Source organism: Ranitomeya variabilis, chromosome 4, assembly GCF_051348905.1.
Source record: "Ranitomeya variabilis isolate aRanVar5 chromosome 4, aRanVar5.hap1, whole genome shotgun sequence".
NCBI lineage: Eukaryota > Metazoa > Chordata > Amphibia > Anura > Dendrobatidae > Ranitomeya > Ranitomeya variabilis.
In genome coordinates, this window is record NC_135235.1 from 660,054,891 (window position 1) to 660,082,294 (window position 27,404).

Below are 27,404 nucleotides of genomic sequence, written 5' to 3' on the forward strand. Positions count from 1 at the left end.
TCTGGAGTAGAGGATTTAAATTTTTCTCTGATTTTCGGATCTAGCCCCTCTATTAATTGTTTTGTAAAAAGTCTCCTTACTGAAGCATCAGTCATATCCAATCCTTCATCCCTAAAGCTATTTTCTAGTTCTTGACTATATTCTTCAATACTTTGCCCAAATTTCTGCATAATCACACCTGTAGACCCCCTTTCCCTCTGTTTTCCCCTCATGAAAATTATTAATGCCTCTGTGAACTGGGTACCTGATGCTTCTGTCTGTAAGGCACCCCCTTCTGCCACTGGTCTATTGGGCTGTAGGTGTGTCAATAATTCCTGAAAAAGTCCGGGGGACATTTTCATTCTACATAATTCTTCCCCGTCCGCCCAGACCCCAGCATGAGTCTGCATGATTTGTTGTATGTATTGTGCAAATCTAACTGGAAACTGGACAGGATCTGGTGCGTTATGTAAGAGGGACATACCCTCAGCAGGGGACCAAGGGAAGTATTGTCTGGTCTGATGATATCTGGTGTTCATTACCCCGTCAGCACCAGCTTCTCTAAAAGGTCTTGGTACTACCCTAACAGGGGCAAGTACAGTGCCATATCTAGGTGTACCACAGGCTAGGCAATCATTTCTCCAATCTGGATTTTGTTGTCCACAGTGTGAACATTCCCATCCTCCTACCCCACCAAAATTGGGATACAAGGCTGGAAATTGTTTTCCTCCTTCTGCTCTTCCAGATGGTACAAATGATTGGGCTTTTGGATCTAGGTAAGGTGGTGGGATTATATCACAACTTTTTCCCTTTCCCATGATCCATTTGGAAGTGTCTGGATCATACTTCCAATTCTCCTCTTTTGCTGTTTTTGAGACCTCTATCATACAATGTATGATTTCTTCCCACCCATTGTCTTTGATAATTCCACCTCGTTCTTTACTCAGTCTTTCCCATTCTGTACTGAACATAAGTGCTTCTGAAATTCCCAATTTTCCTCTTACTCTTCTAATCTGTCTTCTGACTATCTTTCCACATCTTTCCTGTATGATATCTGCTGCTTCCACTTGTCCTAAGACAGTTTTGGTCTGTTTATTTCCCATTTTTCTTTTCAATATTAGCTATGACTACCCTAGGTGACGTTTGGACAATCACTTACTCTATGGTGATGTCTCGTTGCCTTCTCTCCTAGGGAGCTAAAATATCATTTCAATATTTGCTATTTCTACCCCAGGTGACGTTTGGACAACCACTTCCTCTGTTGGTGGCGTCTCGTTGCCTTCTCTCCTAGGGAGCTAAAATATTGAAGGGCTTGTCTGCTCTGTTTCTTCTAATATGCAGGACGTACTTAAGTGCTATTATGCACACAGACCCAGCAACACCATACAGATCACAAAACTTTCTGTGTCAGTTAGCATACTTGTCCCAGGCTCATGAAAACCGCGTCCTGGGCTCATTCTATCACACCTTATCCAGGGAATGTAGAAACAAGTTCTATAGGAGAGTCAAGCATGGGCGGAGGTCTCCCAGAAGGACGCTACCTCATAACCCAGTTAGGCTGACTTCACCAATAACCTTGTTCTAACAATCGTGGCTTATTGTTCTACGTACTTCTATTCTTTTTTTACAACATGTCACAACCTTCACACTGTTCACACACTGTTCACACACTGCCAGGGACTAGACTCATAAATCTATACAATATGGTAACCCGAGTTTTATAGGTATCTACTCACTACTAGACTAACCCAGCGTGACACGGCTCATAGAGATCTTTCGGATAATACAGGGCAGATAAAAGAGAACTAATAATGTCTCTTACCTGGCCAGGTTTTTCAGTTCATTTGCCGTCCATTATCCGAGATCTCCGTTGTCCGTATCCGCAGGTAAATCTCGAGCAAACACTCTCTCCTCAGGTCCCTGTTCAGGCGCCAGAGAAATGTTGAGTCCTTATCAGTCCCCGGCTTACTAATATAGGAATCCAAGTAATGACACGCAGCACAAGAGTTGTGTGATCATATGCAGGGATCGCCCAGGAGCGCATCTGGCCCCCCTGGTCTCTCACCCCTCTTTTTATATGGCAAAGAGATAAGCATTACAGACATGCGTACAAGCGCTCATATTCTCTAACAAAAGAGTATCTATTCTACTGATAACGTTCAACTTCTGGAATGTAGGTTAAAGGTCACAATAACAAGAAGGAATGCGTCCATAAAAGGAAATGTCTACCTTGCTCAAGTTTGCTCATATGAGCCAGACGTTTCTGAATAGGAAGACAAAATGGATTCTTCAATCTGATCTCTACAGCCCTTTGCCATGCTTACTCGTCCAAGTGTCTGTAGTGACATACACCCTGGCAGAGATTTTGTCAAGGAACAGGTGATGTTGTCTACGACATGCTGGTGTAGTGCAGCCACAGCTTTTTTAGAAAAGTAATGGTGACTGGGAAATTGTTATTGGGGGATTGCGATGGCCATCACCTTTTGGAAACAGTCTGTATCTACCAGGCAGAAAGGCAGCATTTCCTTTGTCAACAGATTGGAAATGGTGGAGTTCAACCTCTTAGTTTTGTCATGCATAGGAGAAAACAATCTTTTATGTGACCACAACTGTGGAACCATGGGCTGGTTGCAGTACTGAGATAGGGCGGAGAACGATGAACTGGACAAACTGCTGGACCGTGAGAGAGGTACAGGCAGAGATGTTACGGTGGATCGAGAAACTTCTGGTGAGCTCGTTCTCCAAGATCGGTCAAAAACAGCAGGCATATCCGCTTCCGTTACAGCTGATGGGGGCTCTCAGTCAGCATGACTGGAGCGGGTAAAGAACCCGAGGTTCTGCGGTCGAAGACCTGCTTCTCAATAGTTGTAACAGTAACAGAGGAGGAGGAAGAAGCGACTGATGGGGCGGCTGATGGTTGTTGAGGTCCGCTGTTCCGCATTTTTGTGCAGTGGGATTCCCACAGTAAAGCATGTTGATTGCGCATGTGAAGGTTCATACATGTAGTAGTCAAATTATTGCACTTTTCACCTCGACTCAGTTTTCTTGCAAAGTTGGCAGATTACGTGAGTTGGCTCATCCTTTTCAGTGTCAAAAAAGGCCCTGGCTAGGCCTGGACACATCGCCCGCACACCTCCACCCCAGACACATTGCACGCACAGCTCTGCCCCAGAGATATTCCACGCGCACCTCTGCCCCATGCACGCCTTTTCCCCTGTACACATCACAAATGCACAGTTCTACCCCAAACACATTGTGCACACACATGGTCCTGCCCTCCTACACACTGTGCACACAAAGCTAACTGCCCAACACACAGATCCGCCCCATATGTGTTGTAAACACAGGACTCCACCCCTGTCACACATGGGTCCACCCTGCATACATCGTACACACACGGCTCCGCCTTGTACGCGTCATAGACGCACGGTTACGCTCACGTCATACACACACGGCTCAGATCCATACACCTCGTACACACGGCTCCAGTCTGCACAACTAATACACACGCGGCTCTGCTCTGCAGAACTCGTACACACACGGCTCCGCTCTGCACAAATCGTTCACACACGGCTCCAATCCGCACACCTCGTACACACTGCTCTGCTCCACGCATTTTGTACACACACGGCTCCGCACCAACTTGTACACATGGCTCCTCTCTGTACACCCTGTACACACACGGCTCAGCTCCACACACTTTGTACACATACGGTTCTGCTCCGTACACCTCGTAAACACACGGCTCTGCTCCGTACACCTCGTACACACATGGCTTCGCTCTGTCCACCTTGTACACACAAGATGCCACTCCCTACATCTCGTACACACACGGTTCCGCTCCGTAGACCCCATACACACGTGGCTCCACTCCATATACCTAGTACACACGGCTTCCCTCTGTGCACCTTGTACACACTCGGCTCTGCTCCATGCACCTCATAAACACAAGGTTCTGCTCCATATACCTCATACACATGCGGATCTGCTTCCTACACCTTGTACACACACGGTTCCACACCGTACACCTCATACACACACGGCTCCGCTTTGTACACCTCATAAACACGTGGCTCCATTCCATACACCTAGTACACACACAGCTCCGCTCCGTACACCTCGTACACACACGGCTCTGCTACATCCACCCTGTAAACCCCTCCTGACCCCCACACATAAACTTCCCCTCATCCAGCACCATGACAACCAGCACAGCACAGTCCTGCATACACTGAGGCCCCTGATCATGTGACCCCTGACTCCTCCCCTCCTGTGACCTCATCACAGGTCCTGTGCGCACAGAACAGCCATATATGTGGTGTGCGGCTCTGCAGGTGGAGGTAGGTGCTGGAGGTTCCCCATTACTGGGTGTGGGGGCGCAGTAACCCCTTCAGTGCTGAGAGTATTTTGGTTATTTTTTGTTCCTTCTTTATATGACTCCTGACTTTTTTTTCCTTTTCCTCAGATACATATGACCCAACTATAAAAGACAGGAAACATGGAAACCTGTGTTGCCCCCACACTGTATAATGCTCCCACAGTACCGCCATCACTCACACACAGTATTATGTTCCCACGGTACTGACTTTTGTCCCCCACACACATTATGATAGTACAAGTTGCCCCCCACAATATGGCAGCACCCACCTCCTAATAAATAACTCCTCCCTTCCCCCCATTCCTGGTGCAGATACTGTATATATGAACCCGGCACATACCAGCAACCTCCGGGATCAGATTCCAAAAGCTGGAAATTAGAATCTCGGGCGGTCACATGTGCTATAGATGTATGAGGGGCTCTCTGCCTCTGTGCCCCAGATATAATGGAGGAGGCGCTCTGCCTCTTTCTGCCTCAGATACAATAATGGATGTTGTCCCTCAGTTACCTCAGATATATAGAAGATGTCTTCTCTCTGTCCTCATCAAGAATGGAGAATGTTCTTTCTCTCTCTAAAACTGTGATATGTGTTATTCTCTTTCAGCTTTTCCCCACACCCCTCATTAGTGCGATCATACAACATACAAGCCTCTGATTGCTGCGGTGATGCCCTGTACTACTGTAGTGCGGTGTATTATCCCTGCCTGTCAGTGTAAGGCTACGTTCACATTTGCGTTGTGCGACGCAGCGTCGGCGACACAACGAACAACGCAAACAAAAACGCAACAAAACGCACGCTAAAACGCTGCGTTTTGCGACGCATGCGTCCTTTTTTGCCGAAAGTTGGACGCAAAAAAAATGCAACTTGCTGCGTCCTGTGCGTCCTGTGCGCCCTGACGCGTGCGCCCACAAAAACGCATGTGTCAAAAAACGCATCACAACGTATGTCCATGCGCCCCCATGTTAAATATAGGGGCGCATGACGCATGCGGCGACGCAGCGGCGCCCGACGCTGCGTCGCACAACGCTAATGTGAACGTAGCCTTATACTACTGACTAGGGTTGAGCGACTTTCATTTTTGAAAGATCGAGTCGGGTTTTGCGAAACCCGACTTTGTTCAAAGTCGAGTCGAGTGAAGTCGGCCGATTATCGCGAAAAGTCGGGAATCGACCGAAACATGAAACCCAATGCAAGTCAATGGGGAAGCATAGTCGGCAGTGAGTGGAGGCCAGGAAAACACCTACAGTGCCCATTTTAATGCCAAAAAATCCATTCTTGTTTCTGAAGCTTGTCAATCTTAATTAACTTTATAATAATAGTTGGGCATTGGAAATTGGGGGTCATTTGGCAAAAGTTGTGGGGGGTAGGGCTGGTTCAAGGTTTTAGTGGGCCCAGGAAACGTGGACTACGTCACGGCGGTGGAGCAGTGAGAGGTAAGTATTTCAACTTTGCAAGTGCTGTGATCCTGAGCAAGCAGGGAGGCCCACTCGTTCGCATTGGCACTGGCACAGGGCCCCTCAAAGTACGGCGGTGTGTTTGCACGGCGGGGGCGCCTCCCACCGGCAGCGACACTTTTGCATACTCTGAGGGGCCCTGTGCCTGTGACGTCGCCAACGAGTATGCCCCCCTACCTGTTGAAGAAACCTGCACTTTCTTCTGCACCTTCCTCTTTGTCCCTGTGTAAGGTGGTATAGTATGCGGGAAGGGGAACCTGACTTTCAGCAGGGTCAGATTGTGGCTGTGTAGCGTGCAAGGGGAATGTAGTGGTCTGGGTCAAAGTACCACAAGACTCATCTAGCACCGGCTGGGCAATGGGCAGGATGAGGAGGAAACACTGATATAGGCCCAAATAATAAAGTGGGTAAAATGCAGTTCAAAATTGGTAACAGGACTAACCAGGTGGCATTGCTTAGTTCAGTGGAGTAGAAAACCCAGGAGTGGCAGACACCGTTAGTAGGGCCGAACCACACTAGTAGGCCCTATGCAGTTTAATATTACAAATGAAGGCCGAAAGCCTGAAAATTAAAGGTCAGGAAAATAACACAGGACAACACCAAGGTGCGGCACACACCGTTACTAGGCCCAACCAAAGTAGTAGGCCAACTGCAGTTTAATTATTTAAAATGTAAGCCGAAAGCCTGAACATTGAAGGTCGGGACAACAAAACAGGAGAAAACCCAGTAGCGTCAGACACCGTTTTAAGGGCCCAACCACACATTTTAAAAACAACTACTTAATGAGAGCCTGAAGGTTGAAGCTCAGCTTTATACAGTGGAGGACAACACCAGGGAGCGTCAGACACCGTTAGTAGGCCCCAACCACCAATTTTTAAAAACAACTACTTAATGAGAGCCTTAAGGTTGAAGCTCCGCTTTATACAGTGGAGGACAACACCAGGGAGCGTCAGACACCGTTACTAGGCCCCAACCACCAATTTTTAAAAACAACTACTTAATGAGAGCCTTAAGGTTGAAGCTCAGCTTTATACAGTGGAGGACAACAGCAGGGAGCATCAGACACCGTTAGTAGGCCCCAACCACCAATTTTTAAAAACAACTACTTAATGAGAGCCTGAAGGTTGAAGCTCAGCTTTATACAGTGGAGGACAACACCAGGGAGCGTCAGACACCGTTAGTAGGCCCCAACCACCAATTTTTAAAAACAACTACTTAATGAGAGCCTGAAGGTTGAAGCCCAGCTTTATACAGTGGAGGACAACACCAGGGAGCGTCAGACACTGTAAGTAGGCCCCAACCACCAATTTTTAAAAACAACTACTTAATGAGAGCCTGAAGGTTGAAGCTCAGCTTTATACAGTGGAGGACAACACCAGGGAGCATCAAAAACCGTAAGTAGGCCCCAACCACCAATTTTTAAAAACAACTACTTAATGAGAGCCTGAAGGTTGAAGCTCAGCTTTATACAGTGGAGGACAACACCAGGGAGCGTCAGACACCGTTAGTAGGCCCCAACCACCAATTTTTAAAAACAACTACTTAATGAGAGCCTGAAGGTTGAAGCTCAGCTTTATACAGTGGAGGACAACACCAGGGAGCGTCAGACACTGTAAGTAGGCCCCAACCACCAATTTTTAAAAACAACTACTTAATGAGAGCCTGGAGGTTGAAGCTCAGCTTTATACAGTGGAGGACAACACCAGGGAGCATCAAAAACCGTAAGTAGGCCCCAACCACCAATTTTTAAAAACAACTACTTAATGAGAGCCTGAAGGTTGAAGCTCAGACAAGGAAACCTGGAGGAGAACACCCAGGAGGAGGAGAACACCCAGGAGCGTCAGACACCGTTAGTAGGCCCCAACCACCAATTTTTAAAAACAACTACTTAATGAGAGCCTGAAGGTTGAAGCTCAGACAAGGAAACCTGGAGGAGAACACCCAGGACGAGGAGAACACCCAGGAGCGTCAGACACCGTTAGTAGGCCCCAACCGCCAATTTTTAAAAACAACTACTTAATGAGAGCCTTAAGGTTGAAGCTCAGCTTTATACAGTGGAGGACAACATCAGGGAGCGGCACACACCGTTAGTAGGCCCCAACCACCAATTTTTACAAACAAATACTTAATGAGAGCCTGAAGGTTGAAGCTCAGACAAGGAAACCTGGAGGAGAACACCCAGGAGCGGCAGACACCGTTAGTAGGCCCAACCAAACTAGTAGCCCCACTGCAGTTTTCAAATTCCTATAGGCTGAAAACCTGACAATTGAAGCTCAGCTTTTTTCAGAGGAGGACAGCTTTATTGAGTGGCGCAGACAGACACAGGTAGTGGGCCTTAAACAAAAAAGTTGGCTCAATGCAGTTTAAAAAAGGTTACAGGGGTACACAGGCAGCATTTGTGTGGTCAGCGGAGGACAATTTGAATTAGGGACTGCAGACAGACTTAGTAGGCCTAAATTAAAAAAAGGAGCCTTTATGCACTTTAAAATAGGTTCCAGGGGTACACGGGTTGCATTGGTGTGGTCAGTGGAGGACAATTAGAATTATGGACCGCAGACAGACTTACCGGTAGTAGGTCTAAAATAAAAAAAGGAGGCTCTATGCACTTTAAAATAGGTTCCAGGGGTACACGGGCAGCATTGGTGTGGTCAGTGGAGGACAATTTGAATTAGGGACTGCAGACAGACTTAGTAGGCTGTCCCCTGTGGACTATGCATCCACCACATTAATCCATTGCGCCGTAATGGACACGTAACCTTCCGTGGCCATGCCTACAGGTCCATGCATCTGTTGTCAGGTGCACCTTTGTACTCACAGATTGCCAGAGTGCATGGACAATGCGGTCTTTTACATGCTGGTGGAGGGCTGGGATGGCTTTTCTCGCAAAAGAAGTGTCGACTGGGTAGCTCGTAGCGTGGTACAGCGTAGTCCATCATGGCTTTATTAATATTAAATAAAATAAAAAATAGGCTCTATGAACTTTAAAATAGGTTCCAGGGGTACACGGGCAGCATTGGTGTGGTCAGTGGAGGACTATTGTAAGGAGGGACCGCAGACAGACTTAGTACGCCTACAATTAAAAAAAGTGGCTATATGCACTTTAAAATAGGTTCCAGGGGTACACAGGCAGCATTGGTGTGGTCAGCGGAGGACGATTGCAAGGAGGGACAGCAGACAGACTTACTAGGCCTAAAACAAAAAAGCAGGCGCTATGCAGTTTTAAATAGGTTACATGGGTACACAGGCAGCATTGGTGTGGTCAGCGGAGGACGATTGCAAGGAGGGACCGCAAACAGACTTACTAGGCCTAAAATAAATACAAATAGGCTCAAGGCACTTAGAGTTATCTCGCAGGGGTACACAGGCAGCATTGGTGTGGTCAGTGGAGGACGATTGCAAGGAGGGACCGCAGACAGACTTACTAGGCCTAAAATAAATAAAAATAGGCTCAAGGCACTTAGAGTTATCTCGCAGGGGTACACAGGCAGCATTGGTGTGGTCAGCGGAGGACGATTGCAAGGAGGGACCGCAGACAGACTTACTAGGCCTAAAATAAATAAAAATAGGCTGTATGCAGTTTTAAATAGGTTACATAGGTACACAGGCAGCATTGGTGTGGTCAGCGGAGGACGATTGCAAGGAGTGTCTGACACAGTTAGTACTCCCAAAAAATAAATAGATGTTAATGTCTCGCAAAACAACAAAACAAAAACACAAAAGTGTGGCATACTTAGGTACAGGGGTGGGCTCCTCTGCTGAGTTTCAGACATAGTAATTTGGCACTAAGTATTTACTGGTGTCAATATAGGACACTGACCCTGACTATTTTAACTAGCATAATACATGTCAACAAAATTGGTATTGTCAGTGCCAGGCATTGAAGGATGTCAGCGCATAGATTAAACATTGTTGGAGCTGTGAGAGATAATTTTGCACGTGGTAGAGCACAGTTTGAGCTGGGGGGGTGAACTCTCTTGTGGCCGGCGGTACCGTCCCAGGGCCCCTCATGTTACAACGGTGTGTCTGACGTTGGTTGCGTGCCACCACCGCCAGAGACACTTTATTGTACTATGAGGGACCCAGTGGCAGTGCCGTCGACCAAAAGCGGGCGCACCCACCTCTTCAGACAAACGACACTCTAACGGGTGGTTGCGCCAAGTGGCGAGACCACGGCCCCGTGGGGGGAGTTTTCCCATTTAGGGAGGTGTAAACATGTCGTATGCTGGACAAACAGCTGCTGCAAATTAAGAGATTGGAACAATCAGTAACACCAGTCCACAAGCAAGACCTTTTTATAGGAAAGCTAGGTGTCAGCTGGGAAAGGTGGGGCAAAATAATTTGAAATCCAGGAGTGGTTCATTTTAATGAAGGTTAGATCATCACCATTTTGGGTAGCCAGACGAGTCCTTTTTTCGGTTAATATTGAACCAGCAGCACTGAATACTCTTTCTGATAGCACACTAGCTGCTGGGCAAGCAAGCTCCTGCAATGCATATTCTGCCAATTCAGGCCAGGTGTCTAATTTGGATGCCCAGTAATCAAATGGGAATGACGGTTGAGGAAGAACATCGATAAGGGATGAAAAATAGTTAGTAACCATACTGGACAAATGTTGTCTCCTGTCACTTTGAATAGATGCTGCAGTACCTGTCCTGTCTGCGGTCATTGCAAAATCACTCCACAACCTGGTCAGAAAACCCCTCTGTCCAACGCCACTTCTGATTTGTGCACCTCTAACACCTCTGCCCTGTAGCCCCCTGCAGCTCGTGTGAGAACCATCACCGGCGCTGTGTGCTGGGAATGCCTGAATCAAACGGTCTACAAGAGTTGCTTGTTTGGTTGCTAATATTTGTTCGAGGTTCTCATGTGGCATAATATTTTGTAATTTGCCTTTATAGCGAGGGTCAAGGATGCAGGCCAACCAGTAATCGTCATCGGTCATCATTTTAATAATGCGTGGGTCCCTTTTGAGGATACGTAAGGCATAATCCGCCATGTGGGCCAAAGTTCCAGTTGTCAAATCTGCGGTTGTGCTGGCTTGAGGGGCAGTTACAGGCAAATCTACGTCACTTGTCTCCCTAAAAAAATCAGAACCCGGCCTTGCAACGCCACTAATTTCTATTGGCCCAGGAGAAGCTTCCTCATTAAAAAAAATACTCATCCCCATCATCCTCCTCGTCCTCCTCCTCTTCGCCCACTACCGCGTCCTCTACACGGCCCTGACCAGACAATGGCTGACTGTCATCAAGGCTTTCCTCTTCCTCGGCTGCAGACGCCTGCTCCTTTATGTGCGTCAAACTTTGCATCAGCAGACGCATTAGGGGGATGCTCATGCTTATTATGGCGTTGTCTGCACTAACCAGCCGTGTGCATTCCTCAAAACACTGAAGGACTTGACACAGGTCTTGTAGCTTCGACCACTGCACACCTGACAACTCCATGTCTGCCATCCAACTGCCTGCCCGTGTATGTGTATCCTCCCACAAATACATAACAGCACGCCTCTGTTCGCACAGTCTCTGAAGCATGTGCAGTGTGGAGTTCCACCTTGTTGCAATGTCGATGATTAGGCGATGCTGGGGAAGGTTCAAAGACCGCTGATAGTTCTGCATACGGCTGGAGTGTACGGGCGAACGGCAGATATGCGAGCAAAGTCTGCGCACTTTGAGGAGCAGGTCGGGTAACCCCGGATAACTTTTCAGGAAGCACTGCACCACCAGGTTTAAGGTGTGAGCCAGGCAAGGAATGTGTTTCAGTTGGGAAAGGGCTATGGCAGCCATGAAATTCCTTCCGTTATCACTCACTACCTTGCCTGCCTCAAGATGTACGGTGCCCAGCCATGACTGAGTTTCTTTCTGCAAGAACTCGGACAGAACTTCCACGGTGTGTCTGTTGTCACCCAAACACTTCATTGCCAATACAGCCTGCTGACGCATGCCACTAGCTGTCCCATAATGGGACACCTGGTGTGCAACAGGGGCAGCTGCGGATGGACTGATTGTGCGACTGCGGTCTGTGGACGAGCTATCGCTTCTGCAGGAGGACGAAGAGGAGGATGAGGAGGGGGGCCAACGCCAACAGCCAACTGTTTCCTAGACCGTGGGATAGGCAGAAGTGTCCCAATATTGCTGTCCCCTGTGGACCCTGCATCCACCACATTAACCCAGTGTGCCGTGATGGACACGTAACGTCCCTGCCCATGCCTACTGGTCCATGCATCTGTTGTCAGGTGCACCTTTGTACTCACAGATTGCCTGAGTGCATGGACGATGCGGTCTTTAACATGCTGTTGGAGGGCTGGGATGGCTTTTCTAGAAAAGAAGTGTCGACTGGGTAGCTCGTAGCGTGGTACAGCGTAGTCCATCAGCGCTTTGAAAGCTTCGCTTTCACCTAACCGGTAGGGCATCATCTCTAATGAGATTAGTCTAGCAATGTGGGCGTTCAAACCCTGTGTATGCGGATGCGAGGATGAGTACTTCCTTTTCCTAACAAGAGTCTCATGTAGGGTGAGCTGGACTGGAGAGCTGGAGATCGTGGAACTAGCGGTGGTGCCGGTGGACATGGCAGACTGAGAGAGGGTTGGAGATGGTATTCTTGCCGGTGCCCTGCATGCAGTGTTTCCTACTACGAACCTGGTGATTCCCTGACTGCTTTGGCCTGGCGACGAAAGCTGCACAGATACTGCAGGTGGTGCGGGAAATGTTGGGCTTACAGTGAGGGAAGGGATGTAGCGTTGCTGACTAGCTTCATTGGCCGAGGGTGCTGCAACCTTTAGGGACGTTTGGTAGTTAGTCCAGGCTTGCAAATGCATGGTGGTTAAATGTCTATGCATGCAACTTGTATTTAGACTTTTAAGATTCTGACCTCTGCTTAAGGTAGTTGAACATTTTTGACAGATGACTTTGCGCTGATCATTTGGATGTTGTTTAAAAAAATGCCAGACTGCACTCTTTTTACTGTCGGATACCTTTTCAGGCATTGCAGACTGAGCTTCTTTAACCGGATGGCCACGCTGTCCTCCAACTGGTTTTGGTTTTGCCACGCGTTTTTGGCCAGATACGGGCGCGGCAGATGGAACCTGTTGTGATGTTGATGCCTGCTGCGGCTCCTCCTCCTCCGCTTCAGAACTACTGCCGCCTGCACCCTGTTCCCCCAATGGCTACCAATCGGGGTCAACAACTTGGTCATCTATGACCTCCTCTTCTATCTCGTGTGCAACTTCATCTGTGTCACCGTGTAAGCCGGTGGTATAGCGTTCGTGATGGGGCACCATAGTCTCAGCTGGGTTTGATTCTGGCTCAGTACACTGCGAGGGCAATGTTCTGGTCTGAGTCAAAGGAACAGCATAGTAATCTGGCTGTGGCTGTGCATCAGTGCACTCCATGTCCGATTCAACTTCTAATGGACATGGCCTGTTAACTGTTTCACTGTCTACCCCAGGAACGGTATGTGTAAAGAGCTCCATGGAGTAACCCGTTGTGTCGCCTGACGCATCCTTCTCTCTTGTTCTGGGTGAAGAAGACAAGGAAGCGACTTGTCCCTGACCGTGAACATCCACTAACGACGCGCTGCTTTTACATTTAGCACTTTCAGAAGAGGAGGCAAAAGAGCTAGAGGCTGAGTCAGCAAGGAAAGCCAAAACTTGTTCTTGCTGCTCCGGCTTTAAAAGCGGTTTTCCTACTCCCAGAAAAGGGAGCGTTCGAGGCCTTGTGTAGCCAGACGACGAACCTGGCTCAACAACTCGAGACTTAGGTGCTGTATTGCTTTTACCACGACCACCTGATGCTCCACCACCACTACCATCATTACCAGCTGACAATGACCGCCCACGGCCACGACCTCTTCCACCAGACTTCCTCATTGTTTGCAAAACGTAACCAAAGTAACGGTATCTGTTACTGTAAAACAACTTATAAGGTGAACTCAAACTTCTGTAGGATTTATATATACCTTTATAGGTGGCTGACAATGAAAGGAAAATCAGGCCCAATGTTACACACTAGGTTTTCTGTGCCCCAATAATTTGAGACAGATGGCACACACAGGACCGGCACTCAAGCAGAAATGCCAATCTTAATCTCCCACTATTTTTTTTTTTTCAGGGAGAATTAAAAAAAAATATATATATATTTCCCAGTATGACACACTAGGTTTTCTGTGCCCCAATAATTTGAGACAGATGGCACACACAGGACCGGCACTCAAGCAGAAATGCCAATCTTAATCTCCCACTATTTTTTTTTTTTCAGGAAGAATTAAAAAAAAATATATATATATTTCCCAGTATGACACACTAGGTTTTCTGTGCCCCAATAATTTGAGACAGATGGCACACACAGGACCGGCACTCAAGCAGAAATGCCAATCTTAATCTCCCACTATTTTTTTTTTTTCAGGGAGAATTAAAAAAAAATATATATATATTTCCCAGTATGACACACTAGGTTTTCTGTGCCCCAATAATTTGAGACAGATGGCACACACAGGACCGGCACTCAAGCAGAAATGCCAATCTTAATCTCCCACTATTTTTTTTTTTTCAGGGAGAATTAAAAAAAAATATATATATATTTCCCAGTATGACACACTAGGTTTTCTGTGCCCCAATAATTTGAGACAGATGGCACACACAGGACCGGCACTCAAGCAGAAATGCCAATCTTAATCTCCCACTATTTTTTTTTTTTCAGGGAGAATTTAAAAAAAAAAAAAAAAAATTTCCCAGTATGACACACTAGGTTTTCTGTGCCCCAATAATTTGAGACAGATGGCACACACAGGACCGGCACTCAAGCAGAAATGCCAATCTTAATCTCCCACTATTTTTTTTTTTTTCAGGGAGAATTTAAAAAAAAATAAAAAATTTCCCAGTATGACACACTAGGTTTTCTGTGCCCCAATAATTTGAGACAGATGGCACACACAGGACCGGCACTCAAGCAGAAATGCCGATCCTAATCTCCCACTATTTTTTTTTTTCAGGGAGAATTAAAAAAAAAAAAAAAAAAGGACTTTCCTACAATTACTATCTCCCTGCAGTAATCTCAGCAAGGTATGGCAGGCAGCAATAACAAGGAGTGGACAGCTGCACAAAAAAAAACAAAAGTGTGGACAAACAAACAAGATAGCTGTGCAGAAAGGAAGGAGCAACAGGATTTGTGCTTTGAAAAAAGCAGTTGGTTTGTACAGCGGCGTACAAAGAGCAATGCAGCTATCAGGGAGCCTTCTAGGGCAGCCCAATGAGCTACAGCGCTGAGGAAAAAAAAAAAAAGTAGCCTCCACTGTCCCTGCAAACAAAAGGTGGTGTTGGACAGTGGAAATCGCTACAGCACAAGCGGTTTGGGGGTTAATGTACCCTGCCTAACGCTATCCCTGCTTCTGAAGAAGCGGCAGCAACCTCTCCCTATGCTCAGATCAGCAGCAGTAAGATGGCGGTCGGCGGGAACGCCATTTTATAGCCCCTGTGACGCCGCAGAAAGCAAGCCAACCACTGCAATGCCCTTCTCTAAGATGGTGGGGACTGAGATCTATGTCATCACGCTGCCCACACTCTGCGTCCACCTTCATTGGCTGAGAAATGGCGCTTTTAGCGTTATTGAAACGCGACTTTGGCGCGAAAGTCGCGTACCGCGTGGCCGACCCCACACAGGGATCGGGTCGGGTTTCATGAAACCCGACTTAGCCAAAAGTCGGCGACTTATGAAAATGACCGATCCGTTTCGCTCAACCCTGCTAATGACCCCATACACATGGGATAGCTGATGGTCAAACAATCATGCTAACAACTTTCTCTACCGACCCCCCCCCCCCCACACACACACACACACACACACACACCCACCCAACCACCCACCCATTCTACTCCACCAGGCTTTTCTGTGCTCTCTAAAAATACCACTGCTGCTTGGGTCCCCCATCAGTTTCTAACTCCTGCTCAGTCCCAAAGAACTTGTGACTCCTACAGGCAATCCGTTATTAAAGTTATAGTCAACATAGCCAGTGATTGGGAACATGGAGGAGATGTCTTACTCAGCAATTCAACTTATTTTCCAGTTCATGCAAAATAAGAGAGAATACAACTAGTGATGAGAGAACATGCTCACCACTACTCAGTACTTGCCCGAGTATCATTATGCTCGGTGTCCTCGGCGAGCACCGAAGTATTTCCGGGATTATTCGGCAGGAGCTCGGGTCTCTGCCCTGCAATTTTGGCGCTCTTTAGAGCACCAATGACCATGCAGGGATTGTCTGCCATGCACAGTAATGCCGCAGCCATCTTTGTTGTGGTATTACAGTGATTGACTGGCCGCACAGCGTCATCAGGTCTATAAGAGACCTGGCGCCACCCTGCTCGCCACATTCTGCTCCAGACTCAGCTAGTGTAGGGAGAGCTGTTGCTGAGATAGGGTCAGATTTGTTCTTTTATTAGTTAGTGTGGGTCTCCTAGTGTTCAGTCCACAAATCCTGATACACCAACAGTCCTTTTTAGGGCTAATTCGGGGGTACATGGATTGTAGCGCTAGGTAGGCAGGGGAGTCTATGTGCACATATCCACATCAGTGCAAGGCCTGCAGGCACTGTATGTGAGTACATAGATCTCAATGCATACATATAAAGGCTCCATTACTGTCTGCTGCTTATTTTATATATACCTAGCTGCAGTTATCTGTGGCAATTTTGCAATTTTTTTTTCTTTGCAGCTTATACCTGCTCATTTTATTAGAAAGCAATCCATAGTCCCCTTTTTTGACACTTATTTTCTTGGTCACGCTGCAGACTACAGCCAGGTCATTGCAATACAAGAGCGTGAAAACCTATCAATTTAAAACATTTGTTTTTGCCCCAGGCATCAGATGTGAGTGCGCAGAAAAATCTGTCCTTTTTTTTTTGGTTCTATATAATTTTTTGTAGTGTCTTACAACATTTTTGGACACTATTTTGCTGCCCCAAAAATCTGTAGCTGGCCAAAAAATATTTAGCTTCAGTTCTTATATTTATCACTGTGATTTGTACGCCACATGCATCACATATCATTGCGCTAAATATCTTACAATTTTAGAACTCCAATTTTTTTTTTTAGTGTCATAGCCAACTTATTGACACAATTTTGGTGGGCCCCAAAAAATCAAGGCCACATTTTGATCTGCCAGTTATCTCTGGCTGACACCTGGTGTATCTGTGGTGTCTAAATCCTTGCTTTGCAGGCATAAGCTGCATTGTTTTGTCTGCTAGCTTTGGTCTACTCAGTATTTAGTGTTTTAAAAAATTAAAAAGAAAATTTTTTTTTATACAGTCTGTTATCTCCGTCAGACGCCTGTTGTATCTGTGGTGTCAAAATCTTCTCATTGCAGGCATATGTTGCATTGTTTTGTCTGATAGCCTTCTGCTAATCATTATTTAGTGTTTTCGAAAAAAAGAATTCTGAAAAAAAAAAAAAAGGCCACACATTTAAAAGGTCTGTTATCTCCAATAGAGACCTGGTGTATCTGTGGTATCAAAAATTTCGCATTGCAGGCATATGTTGCATTGTTTTGTCTGCTAACCTTGGTCCATTCAGTATTTAGTGTTTTCAAAAATTAAAAAAAAAATTATACAGTCTGTTATCTCCATCAGACGCCTGATATATCTGTGGTGTCCAAATCTTCACCTTGCAGGCATACGTTGTATTTTTTTGTCTGCTAGCCTTGGTCTACTCATTATTTTGTGGTTACATTTTTTAACATTTTTTTTTTAAAAAGACAACATATTTTGTCTGTTATCTCCGTCAATAATGAAAATTTATTAAGGACATTAAACATAAGATTCCAAACGTAGAAAGCGACCAGAGGTTAAACTGACGTTTCGACTCTTCCCGAGTCTTAATCATATGATCGCTTGTTATGGAATGGATGGAGAGTAGAGGGAAATTCCTTGAGGTTGGATGCCAACACAGCCAGGCGCTGGAGCGCCCCTCATCTTACAAGCCAGCCAGACCCTGCTATTGGGGGCGTACACCATATAGGGATACCAACATAACGCTGAGGAAGAGTTTGCTCTCCAACCTCAAGGGATTTCCCTCTACTTTCCATCCATTCCATACCAAGCGATCATATGACTAAGACTCGGGAAGAGTCAAAACATCAGTTTAACCTCTGGTCGCTTTCTACGTTTGGAATCTTATGTTTAATGTCCTTAATAAGTTTTCACTATTATCGCATCATATATATATAGACAGAGTGTAGTGTCTTCTATTCTTCCTGTTAATTTAGGAATTGTACAGTCCATTACACCGGCACCTCGCTACCGTATAATACCGGGTGCGCGCCAATTTCTATCTACATTATGTTATCTCCATCAAACGCTCTGTATATCTGTGGTCTCCAAATACTTTCTGTTCAGGCATACTGATCACATATAAGTCTTCTCCAAATTTATCACATTTGTATTGAGCTTTTCAAATATTTAAGTAGTCCATTTGAAATGGGCAAGGCAAGGGACGGGGAAGTGGACGTGATGGTGCATGTACAGGACGAGGCCGTGGCCAAGCTGAAAGTGGGCCACAACAAAGACCCACATCTTCGCGCTCGACCTTCCTCTCCCAGTTTCTAGGGGACCGCATCACACCACTATTGAAGCCAGAGCAGCGTGAAATGGTTGTTGGTTGGATAGCGGATAATGCTTCCAGTCACTTAGGCACCACTACCACCCCGTCATCCACACGGTCAAGTCTGAGTAGCCCTGAGTATGGACCGGATATTACTCACCCTGATCCTCCTTCCTCCCACCATGCCGAGTGCCCTGAGACAACTGATCCCACACTCCGAAGAGCTGTAAAGTTTTCCCTTTAAAGATTCTGGACTCTCGGTCGGTCAACTTGAAGTGGGGCCAGATGAGATAGCATGTAGCGATGCCCAAAGATTTGAGCATCACGGTCACACAAAGGCGATGGTGGGAAAGTGTCACAAGAGGTGCACAATGATGAGACACAATTGCCAGAAAGTCAGGAGGAGGAGCAGGGTGAGGTGGTGGATGACATAGTGACTGACCCAACCTGGCAGGAGGACATGCAGAGCGAGGACAGCAGCACACATGGGGAAGGAGGCATATCACCCCAACAGGCAGGAAGAAGCAATGTGGTGGCCACAGACAGGAGGTGTGCATCCGTTCCCCGTGACACCAACTTGAGGGAAGTTGCCATTCCAACTGTAAAATCTTCCCGAGTCTGGTTATTTTTTAAAGACTCTGCCGATAACCCCAAATAGGCCATTTTCAGCACCTGCCATGCCCGCATCAGCAGGGGTAGCTAAACTACCAGCCTGACCACCACCAGCATGATCAGGCACACGGCAGCAAAGCACCCAACTTTGTGGGCCGAACCCCAGGCTCCAGGAGCACTATCTGCAGGTGACACCACTGCTTCTTCCACTGTTTTGCATAGAAGCCAATCCCCAGTCCACCGTGCATGTGAAGATGCCTCTAGCCCTGCACCTGTTGTTGCCCACAATCAAGCAGCACCATTATCAAGCCCTTCCACGTCCTTGTCCCAGCACAGCCTTCAGTTGTCTATACCCCAGTCATTGGAACGCAAGCGGAAATAACTAGCCAATGCCCCACAGGCCACAGTCCTAAATTCTAACATTTCTCTTCTGCTTGCACTTGAAATGTTGCCTTTTAGACTAATTGAGATGGAAGTGTGGAGCGCCCCCACACCGCCGCAGGGCCGAGGGGTACCCGGAGCCGGGCCTCTGGGTCTCAGTCCTGGGGTTGTCACGGTGGCTAGACCCGGTCCGTGGCCCTGTCTGTCAGTGGGGGACGTCCGGTGCAATAAGTGGTGTTGTAACGGTGCAGTTGTGGGGTGCAGGTCGCAGTAAATAATGAGGACACCAGGTTGCAGTCTCTTTACCTCTTTACTGAAGATCTCTGAGTCCTCAGTCCAGAATACGGTTCACCAGGCTGCGCAAGTCCGGCCGGTCCAATGGCACTTCCAGAGTTCTCTTCACAGGAGGAAATCTGTGCCTTCCCCCTAGCGCTATGTGTTGTAGTCCTTCCCTGCTGTGCTTACGGAAAGTACCCCACAACTGTTGTGTCTGTTTCTGATGTTCCCTCACAACTCGATTAGATGATGTTCTGCTAATCCTCCGTCCCTCCCTGAGGTTCGGGTAGGAACGGCACCCGTTTGACGGGTAGGCCTGGAGTTCTTCCGGGACCCTAGAGACGCCCCTCTCCCGCAATTGCCTCCCAAGACTTCATAGGTGATTTGAGTTAGACAGCCCGCCTGAGACTGACTGCCCTGCCGCTGTTTGGAGTATTGCTTGAAGCTGAATGTTATTCTACTCCCTCGGCGTTCCGGCCACCGGTAGTGCGCCTCAGTAGGATGTTGCTTCGGTCTTACAGCACGACTCCTACTGGTATTTCTCCTTTGCGTGATCCCGTTTCTCACTCAGCACAATCTATCTCTCTTCTAATCCTTTCTTGGGCACCGCCGCTACCCGGAGCAGGCACGGTCCCGTTACGTTCGTTCTCGTTGCCAAGCCTCTGTCAGGATCCCACCCCTGACAGAGACCCTACTGTATCTTCCCCTACAACACCCTCTGCCACAAGGTGTTGCCTGGTTCCAACCCAGTCAGCTTTCTGATCTAACTTCCTGCCTGACCCCCAGTTTACCCACTATGGTGGGGAGTGGTCTAATGAATAGCACCCTTAGCTCCCCCCGGAGGCCCGGCTGTGAAATGTATTGGTGTCTGTGATACCTGATCAGATGAACTCCTTCAGTGCCATCGGACGCACCATAGCTCCCCATAGTGGCGGAGCCACAGTACTGCAACGACCAGGACTCTGGGGCGCTGCACTCCCCCCTGGTTAAACACAGTACTCCGGGACTGGGAAGAAAACAACAATACAAGTTTAGCAAAAAGACATACAATTTTGTTGAGTGCAAATAACAATACGTATACTTGAACAAGCTTCCCTTTATGGGAGGTGAGGACACTTGAACGTTACAAAACATGGTTAAATATTAAAACATTATAAATTACAGGCTATAAATAACTCCTGTTACCCAACCGGGTATTTTACTAAGTGCAAAAATTGCTGAACAGTACTTTAACATTGCCCTTAAGGACATACACTCCGTATCCACCAAAGGCCTTCCTATAATCACATTATAAGGTAAGTTAACTTTTCATTCTCCTTCTTTAAATCTGCAGGACCGCCTGTCCTATCGGCACCAGACCTACTGCCTCTCCTTTCTGTTACAGGACCGTCCCGTTCAGCCAGGACCTACTGCCTTTTCGACTGCTATACATGGTATAGAACATAACATACTTTCTGTTTAAGAGCACTGAGCCATCTCTACTTGGCTCTTAGGAGGACTCACTACCTAACCCCTACGGGTTCACTTTCTGTCCTCTGTAACACATTATTAACTCTTTCTTTGCAATAACTGACTTACTATGGAGGACTCAGGGTTTACCTTCTATCCCCAGTTTCTTATCAACATTATCACCTCATTACTACTTTCTTTCTGGAAACATCATCTGCATTTCTTTACATTTAACCAATCAAATACATATAACTTTTACATGTAAGAATTATCATCACTTTCGCTCATCAAGACATTATTGCTATCCATCAATCTTAAAGCAATACGGTTCTTCAAATATACACATGGATGTCCCCTTTAAGAAGGGACCAAGTCTTTAGGAGGTAGCATTTGTTCTCTAGCTACCAGTCCATACTCAGCAAAGGCTCCAGTGTGGTATCTTCACAAAGAGTCTCTTTCTAAGTAAAACCAGTAGGAAGCGCCTTTAATAAGGTGCAAACTATTTACAAGGAAAAGTTTGTATCATGCACGGTCCATGATTACTGCAGTTCTTAAGACTTGTGCAAAAACTTAGAAAAAATAAACCAAACAACAAGGATCCCGGGTCAACAAAGGGATCCATAAGGAGTTAACCCTGGACGGGTTTAACAGCAACAGTAAACAAACAGTTAAACGAAGAACTATATACATTTTCATGGTTTCGAGGTTTATTCTTGTTCTGGCAGTCTTGGTCCCTGACCTCCGACCGCTGCGGCATCTATGCCGGTAGCAGGTCCCGCAGGGGCCGTCAGACCACCCGGTGTCCGGATCTGAAGGCTGACCCTGCTTGCGAGTTCAGCAGCCGCTACTACGCGTACGGTGGTGATGGTCACAAGATCTGACAAATCTGGATCTGTCATGGTCGAGGCCACAGGTGATGCCCCCTCAGGTTCACCTCGCCGAACATCCCGAGCACACCACCCATGTGCGCTCCTGTGACGGGTGTACGTCACCTGGTCCCCCCTTCGTAGTGGGTCGCCATTCCGGTCGCAGCAGGGAGTTTTCACATTGTAACTTGTAACAAAGACGTCAGTGGGTAGCCCCGGCTCCTGGATGGAACCCCAACCCCTCTTCGGGTGGAAGGCCAACACAGTCCCCCGCTTTACCATGCCTTTCCTGCCCTGCACAGACTTCTTGCGTTGCGTCTCCCGTTGTTCAACTTCATTTCGCTGTTTCCAGTGCTGGAGCACGCATTGATTGTACTGGTCCCAGGTAAGTACCGCGATGGTGAGACCATCCACCGGAACCCCATCCTGCTCAACCCAGGGGGTGTCCCACCGGAACATCACTCCATCCGGGCCCATCTCTATGGGCTCCCCCCACCTGGTTGGTAGTGGCGGCAACAACTTCCCGATCATGCTGGGGCCGAGGACCACCCGCTCGATGGTGAACGAAGGATTACTGCTGCGGGGAGTATCGGTCGCGGGAGCGGGATCGAGCGTTGGGGCAGGGGTATCTGTCGTACCTGCGCCTGATGTGGTTCCACCGGTGTCGATCCGGTCCGCTGACAAGAACGCTGGAGTCGGCTGCTGCTCGGACTGCGGCTCCTCCAATACGGTCCCCGGACGCGGCTCCGCTCGCTGTGGTTCTTCCTCCGCTGACTCCGAGGTCGGGATTGGTGGACTCGGCTCCGTTATCGGTTCCAGGGACTTCGGCTCCTCCGGCTGCAGGGAGCACGGGTCTGCCCCCGATAAATGAGGGCAAACCGGGACTGTTCCTTCCCCGTTCTGGCACTCGCTGTTCTTCATCATGATCTGCTGATCGGTGGCAATGCATGCATCGGACTCCGCCATTTCTCCGGGGCCGAGCTTCTCCATCGCCTGCTTCCCGCCGTTGCAAATCAGGGGGTTGTCCTCTGCTCGAAGGCAGGTCCTCACTTTGCAGCCAGAAGCGCAGGGGGCGGTAGCCATTTCTCGCGCCACTCTGGTAGTCTCCTCCCATGGCACGCCCTCCTTCTTCTCTGGCGTAGCAATGGCGGCGGCTTTTGGCGGGAACTCCTCTGGGTCAATGGCAATACACAGTCTCTCAATAAAGTACAGTCCAAGCACAACAAATCACAGTTCCAAGGCACACATGACCCGATTCTTCAGGCTTAAGTAGATCCTGTTCGTGACGCCAAGTTGTGGAGCGCCCCCACACCGCCGCAGGGCCGAGGGGTACCCGGAGCCGGGCCTCTGGGTCTCAGTCCTGGGGTTGTCACGGTGGCTAGACCCGGTCCGTGGCCCTGTCTGTCAGTGGGGGACGTCCGGTGCAATAAGTGGTGTTGTAACGGTGCAGTTGTGGGGTGCAGGTCGCAGTAAATAATGAGGACACCAGGTTGCAGTCTCTTTACCTCTTTACTGAAGATCTCTGAGTCCTCAGTCCAGAATACGGTTCACCAGGCTGCGCAAGTCCGGCCGGTCCAATGGCACTTCCAGAGTTCTCTTCACAGGAGGAAATCTGTGCCTTCCCCCTAGCGCTATGTGTTGTAGTCCTTCCCTGCTGTGCTTACGGAAAGTACCCCACAACTGTTGTGTCTGTTTCTGATGTTCCCTCACAACTCGATTAGATGATGTTCTGCTAATCCTCCGTCCCTCCCTGAGGTTCGGGTAGGAACGGCACCCGTTTGACGGGTAGGCCTGGAGTTCTTCCGGGACCCTAGAGACGCCCCTCTCCCGCAATTGCCTCCCAAGACTTCATAGGTGATTTGAGTTAGACAGCCCACCTGAGACTGACTGCCCTGCCGCTGTTTGGAGTATTGCTTGAAGCTGAATGTTATTCTACTCCCTCGGCGTTCCGGCCACCGGTAGTGCGCCTCAGTAGGATGTTGCTTCGGTCTTACAGCACGACTCCTACTGGTATTTCTCCTTTGCGTGATCCCGTTTCTCACTCAGCACAATCTATCTCTCTTCTAATCCTTTCTTGGGCACCGCCGCTACCCGGAGCAGGCACGGTCCCGTTACGTTCGTTCTCGTTGCCAAGCCTCTGTCAGGATCCCACCCCTGACAGAGACCCTACTGTATCTTCCCCTACAACACCCTCTGCCACAAGGTGTTGCCTGGTTCCAACCCAGTCAGCTTTCTGATCTAACTTCCTGCCTGACCCCCAGTTTACCCACTATGGTGGGGAGTGGTCTAATGAATAGCACCCTTAGCTCCCCCCGGAGGCCCGGCTGTGAAATGTATTGGTGTCTGTGATACCTGATCAGATGAACTCCTTCAGTGCCATCGGACGCACCATAGCTCCCCATAGTGGCGGAGCCACATTACTGCAACGACCAGGACTCTGGGGTGCTGCAGAAGCTTTCCGCAACCTGATGGTGGCGGCCGTCCCAAGGTACTCGGTCCCCAGTTGCCACTATTTCTCCCAGTGTTCCGTGTTGGCATTACACCAGCATGTGTTCCACAACATTACCCGTGCCCTCAACAATGCTGTTACTTTTTTTAATAAAATTCAACTCCCATGGGGTAATGTTTGTCAGCCCATGCACTTAGTGTATCGTCATTTCAAGTGTAGGAGACCCGCTCCTTTAAATTGGGCCTAGTTTTTAATGAGGCCTTTCTCCACATCTCATCATCCACTGCCACTAGATCACCAGGGTTAACATGTTCCATGCTGCTACAGCCAGTCAATTTTTTGGCAAGGGTGTCTATGATCCCCATAAAAAAATTGTTTAAAAAATGTACCCCCCATAGGGAAATGTTTGTCAGCCCATACACTTAGTGTATGGCCATTACGAGTGTAGGAGACCCGCTCCTTTGTAATGGGACTTTTTTTTATGAGTCTCTCCATGTTTCTTCCAAGGGGGGATTGGGGTGTGTGCAAATTTAGGTCAAGGCGGCCCTTGCATTCAATGAATATGGAAACAGTATGGCAGGAGTAACTGAAGATTGTGAAGTGGGTTTTTCTGTGGCAATCCAGTACCTGGGTTCAAAGGCTTATTGGGGTGCATATGACTTGGTAGCAGGGCAGGCCTTGCAGTCAATGCATAAGAAAACAGTATAGGAGTACAAAATGAATAATGTGAAGTGGATTTTCCTTTGGCCATCCAGTACCTGGGTTCAAAGGCTTATTGGGGTGCATATAACTTGATAGCAGGGCATGCCTTGCATTGATTTCAACATTTTTTCAGGAAGCCCTCCTGTACCTCTCGGTAGAGGGGTATTGGGGTGCGTAATTCTTGGCAGCCCAGCCACTCACTGCATAGGCAATAACAGCATAGGAGACCCACTGTTTAATAATGGCCCTTTAAGAATATTAATGCCGCCTGATGCCCCTCTAAAAATAGGCTTTTTGACTTTGAGTCCCTCCTTCATAAATGAAATAAGATGTGTCTCCTTATGTGTCACACACATGGCCAGCTAGGGTTGTTAAATGTTACAATGACATTTCCCAATGAATGCATTTGTATTGGTTGAAAGCAATGTTAAAGTTGAAAAACGCATCAAAAACGCTGCGTGTGCACATAGCCCAAGTGGTGGAGGAACATTTTTGTCTGGGGTAAATTATTTTGCCTTATATACAAGTCATTAGCCTGGAAAGGATGTACCTTAACATATTTCCCAGCAAAATCCATTTTGGTTTCGTTTTTGTTTTTTTGGTGCACCTGAAAAATGGCGTGAAACTCTGACAACATTGCTTACAGCTGTGACCTAGGAGTCAGAAATGCTTCCAGGTGCTATCCACATGATGTTACTGTGTCATTTGAGCAGTGTTTCCATCATTTTCAGATGTTTTTAAACCTTAAAAGGACCCCCGGGGGGGGGGGGGGGTCACAGTGAAAATACTCTGGTTTCCCATAGACTTATATTGGGCTCGTTGCTCAGGCAGAGTACCCGAGTATTCCAATTTGCTCAACCCGAGCAACGAACATCCGAGCATTTTAGTTCTCGCTCATCACTAAATACAACATCTACACGTTCCATCTCCTGATATTTCCTTTTATTACCTCCAATAATTTTATTATTATATGGTATCCTTTATGATGTTACATCTGCTCATCTTCATATCATTCAGATTACTACAATATCGGATCCTGCCAGCAGAGATCTTCTATATAGAAGAATTTTCCTAATTCATCTGTCAAGGATGGATGGGGACAGGAACAAGATGGGGAGGATATTACACCTCACCCTAGAGATCCTCTTCCGACTTACTGGAGAGGTGAGAGATCTGATGATGTCACATTACATCAATCTTATGTATGGGAATAACAGATGGACAGAACTGGAGAGGTGAGGACACTGGAAATGTCTGTAGTGAGATTTATTTATGTGTGTCTCCATAACCAGGATTACACAGTAGTGAAGAAGACCTCTAGTGAGCGCTATCAGGACCCTGTGTCTGAGGGATGGGGAAGACCCCTGAGCCCAATCACAGGGCCTTCATCTTATCCTCTGGCACATGAGGATATCAATGTCCAGAAGATCCTAGAACTCACCTTCAAGATGCTTAAGCTGCTGACTGGAGAGGTGACACTGCTGGGAATGCTGGGACATTATACAGTAACGCTATGAAGGGATCAAGGGGATGACGGTATCATTGTATGTGTCAGGTTCCTATAAGGTTTCAGGATGTCACCGTCTATTTCTCCATGGAGGAGTGGGAGTATTTAGAAGAACACAAAGATCTGTACAAGGATATAATGATGGAGGTTCCCCTGACCCTCACATCACCAGGTAATAGACAAGAGTAAATACAGACGGCTTATAATTATCTGTATGTGAAGAATGAATTCAGTCCCTGTATACGTTTCTTCCAGTTCTATCCAGGACAAAACCAGAGAGATGTCCCCGTCCTCTTCTTCCACAGGACTGTAAACAAGAAGATCCCAATGTTCCTCAGGATCATCAGGTAGATGGAGAAAAGGTGTCATGAGATCTCCCCTATGATGTGTAGATGGCTGTGAAGGTCTTGTGCTCTGTCTTGTTTTATTTACCAGTATTATATGTTTTATACTTGTGTAATGAGAAAGGTGGAGATGGCAGGTTTAAAGATGATCATAGATGTGACTTCTCCATCTGTCTGTGACTTGTACAATATTTGTTTCAGGGTAAAGATCTGACCGATATTAATACTACAGAGACATATTTGTGGGGTGATGAGTGGTGTAAAGAGGAGATTCCAACATACGACTACCCCGGTGAGTAACTACTAAATGCAAAGAAGACACAGATTCTTAGCAGTCACTGTTTGATACTGCTTTATCAGTGGTCTTGTCCAGTCATATCACAATTAACTCCTTTAACCCTGAAGGCTGTTTGTACCTTCATG

At 47.5% G+C, this 27,404-nt stretch overlaps 1 protein-coding gene across 1 annotated transcript in view; it reads left to right on the plus strand.

Annotated features, from left to right (window-relative positions):
• Positions 1–4,217: 4,217 nt before the first annotated feature.
• Positions 4,218–27,404, plus strand: part of LOC143769284 (uncharacterized) — a 37,867-nt gene continuing 14,680 nt past the window's right edge. Inside the window, exons 1-6 of the mRNA XM_077257795.1 lie at positions 4,218–4,319; positions 26,148–26,294; positions 26,423–26,602; positions 26,686–26,809; positions 26,893–26,984; positions 27,183–27,273. Of these exons, the coding sequence (XP_077113910.1) occupies positions 4,293–4,319; positions 26,148–26,294; positions 26,423–26,602; positions 26,686–26,809; positions 26,893–26,984; positions 27,183–27,273 (661 nt within the window). The 5' untranslated portion in view covers positions 4,218–4,292. The remainder of the gene's footprint in view (positions 4,320–26,147; positions 26,295–26,422; positions 26,603–26,685; positions 26,810–26,892; positions 26,985–27,182; positions 27,274–27,404) is intronic.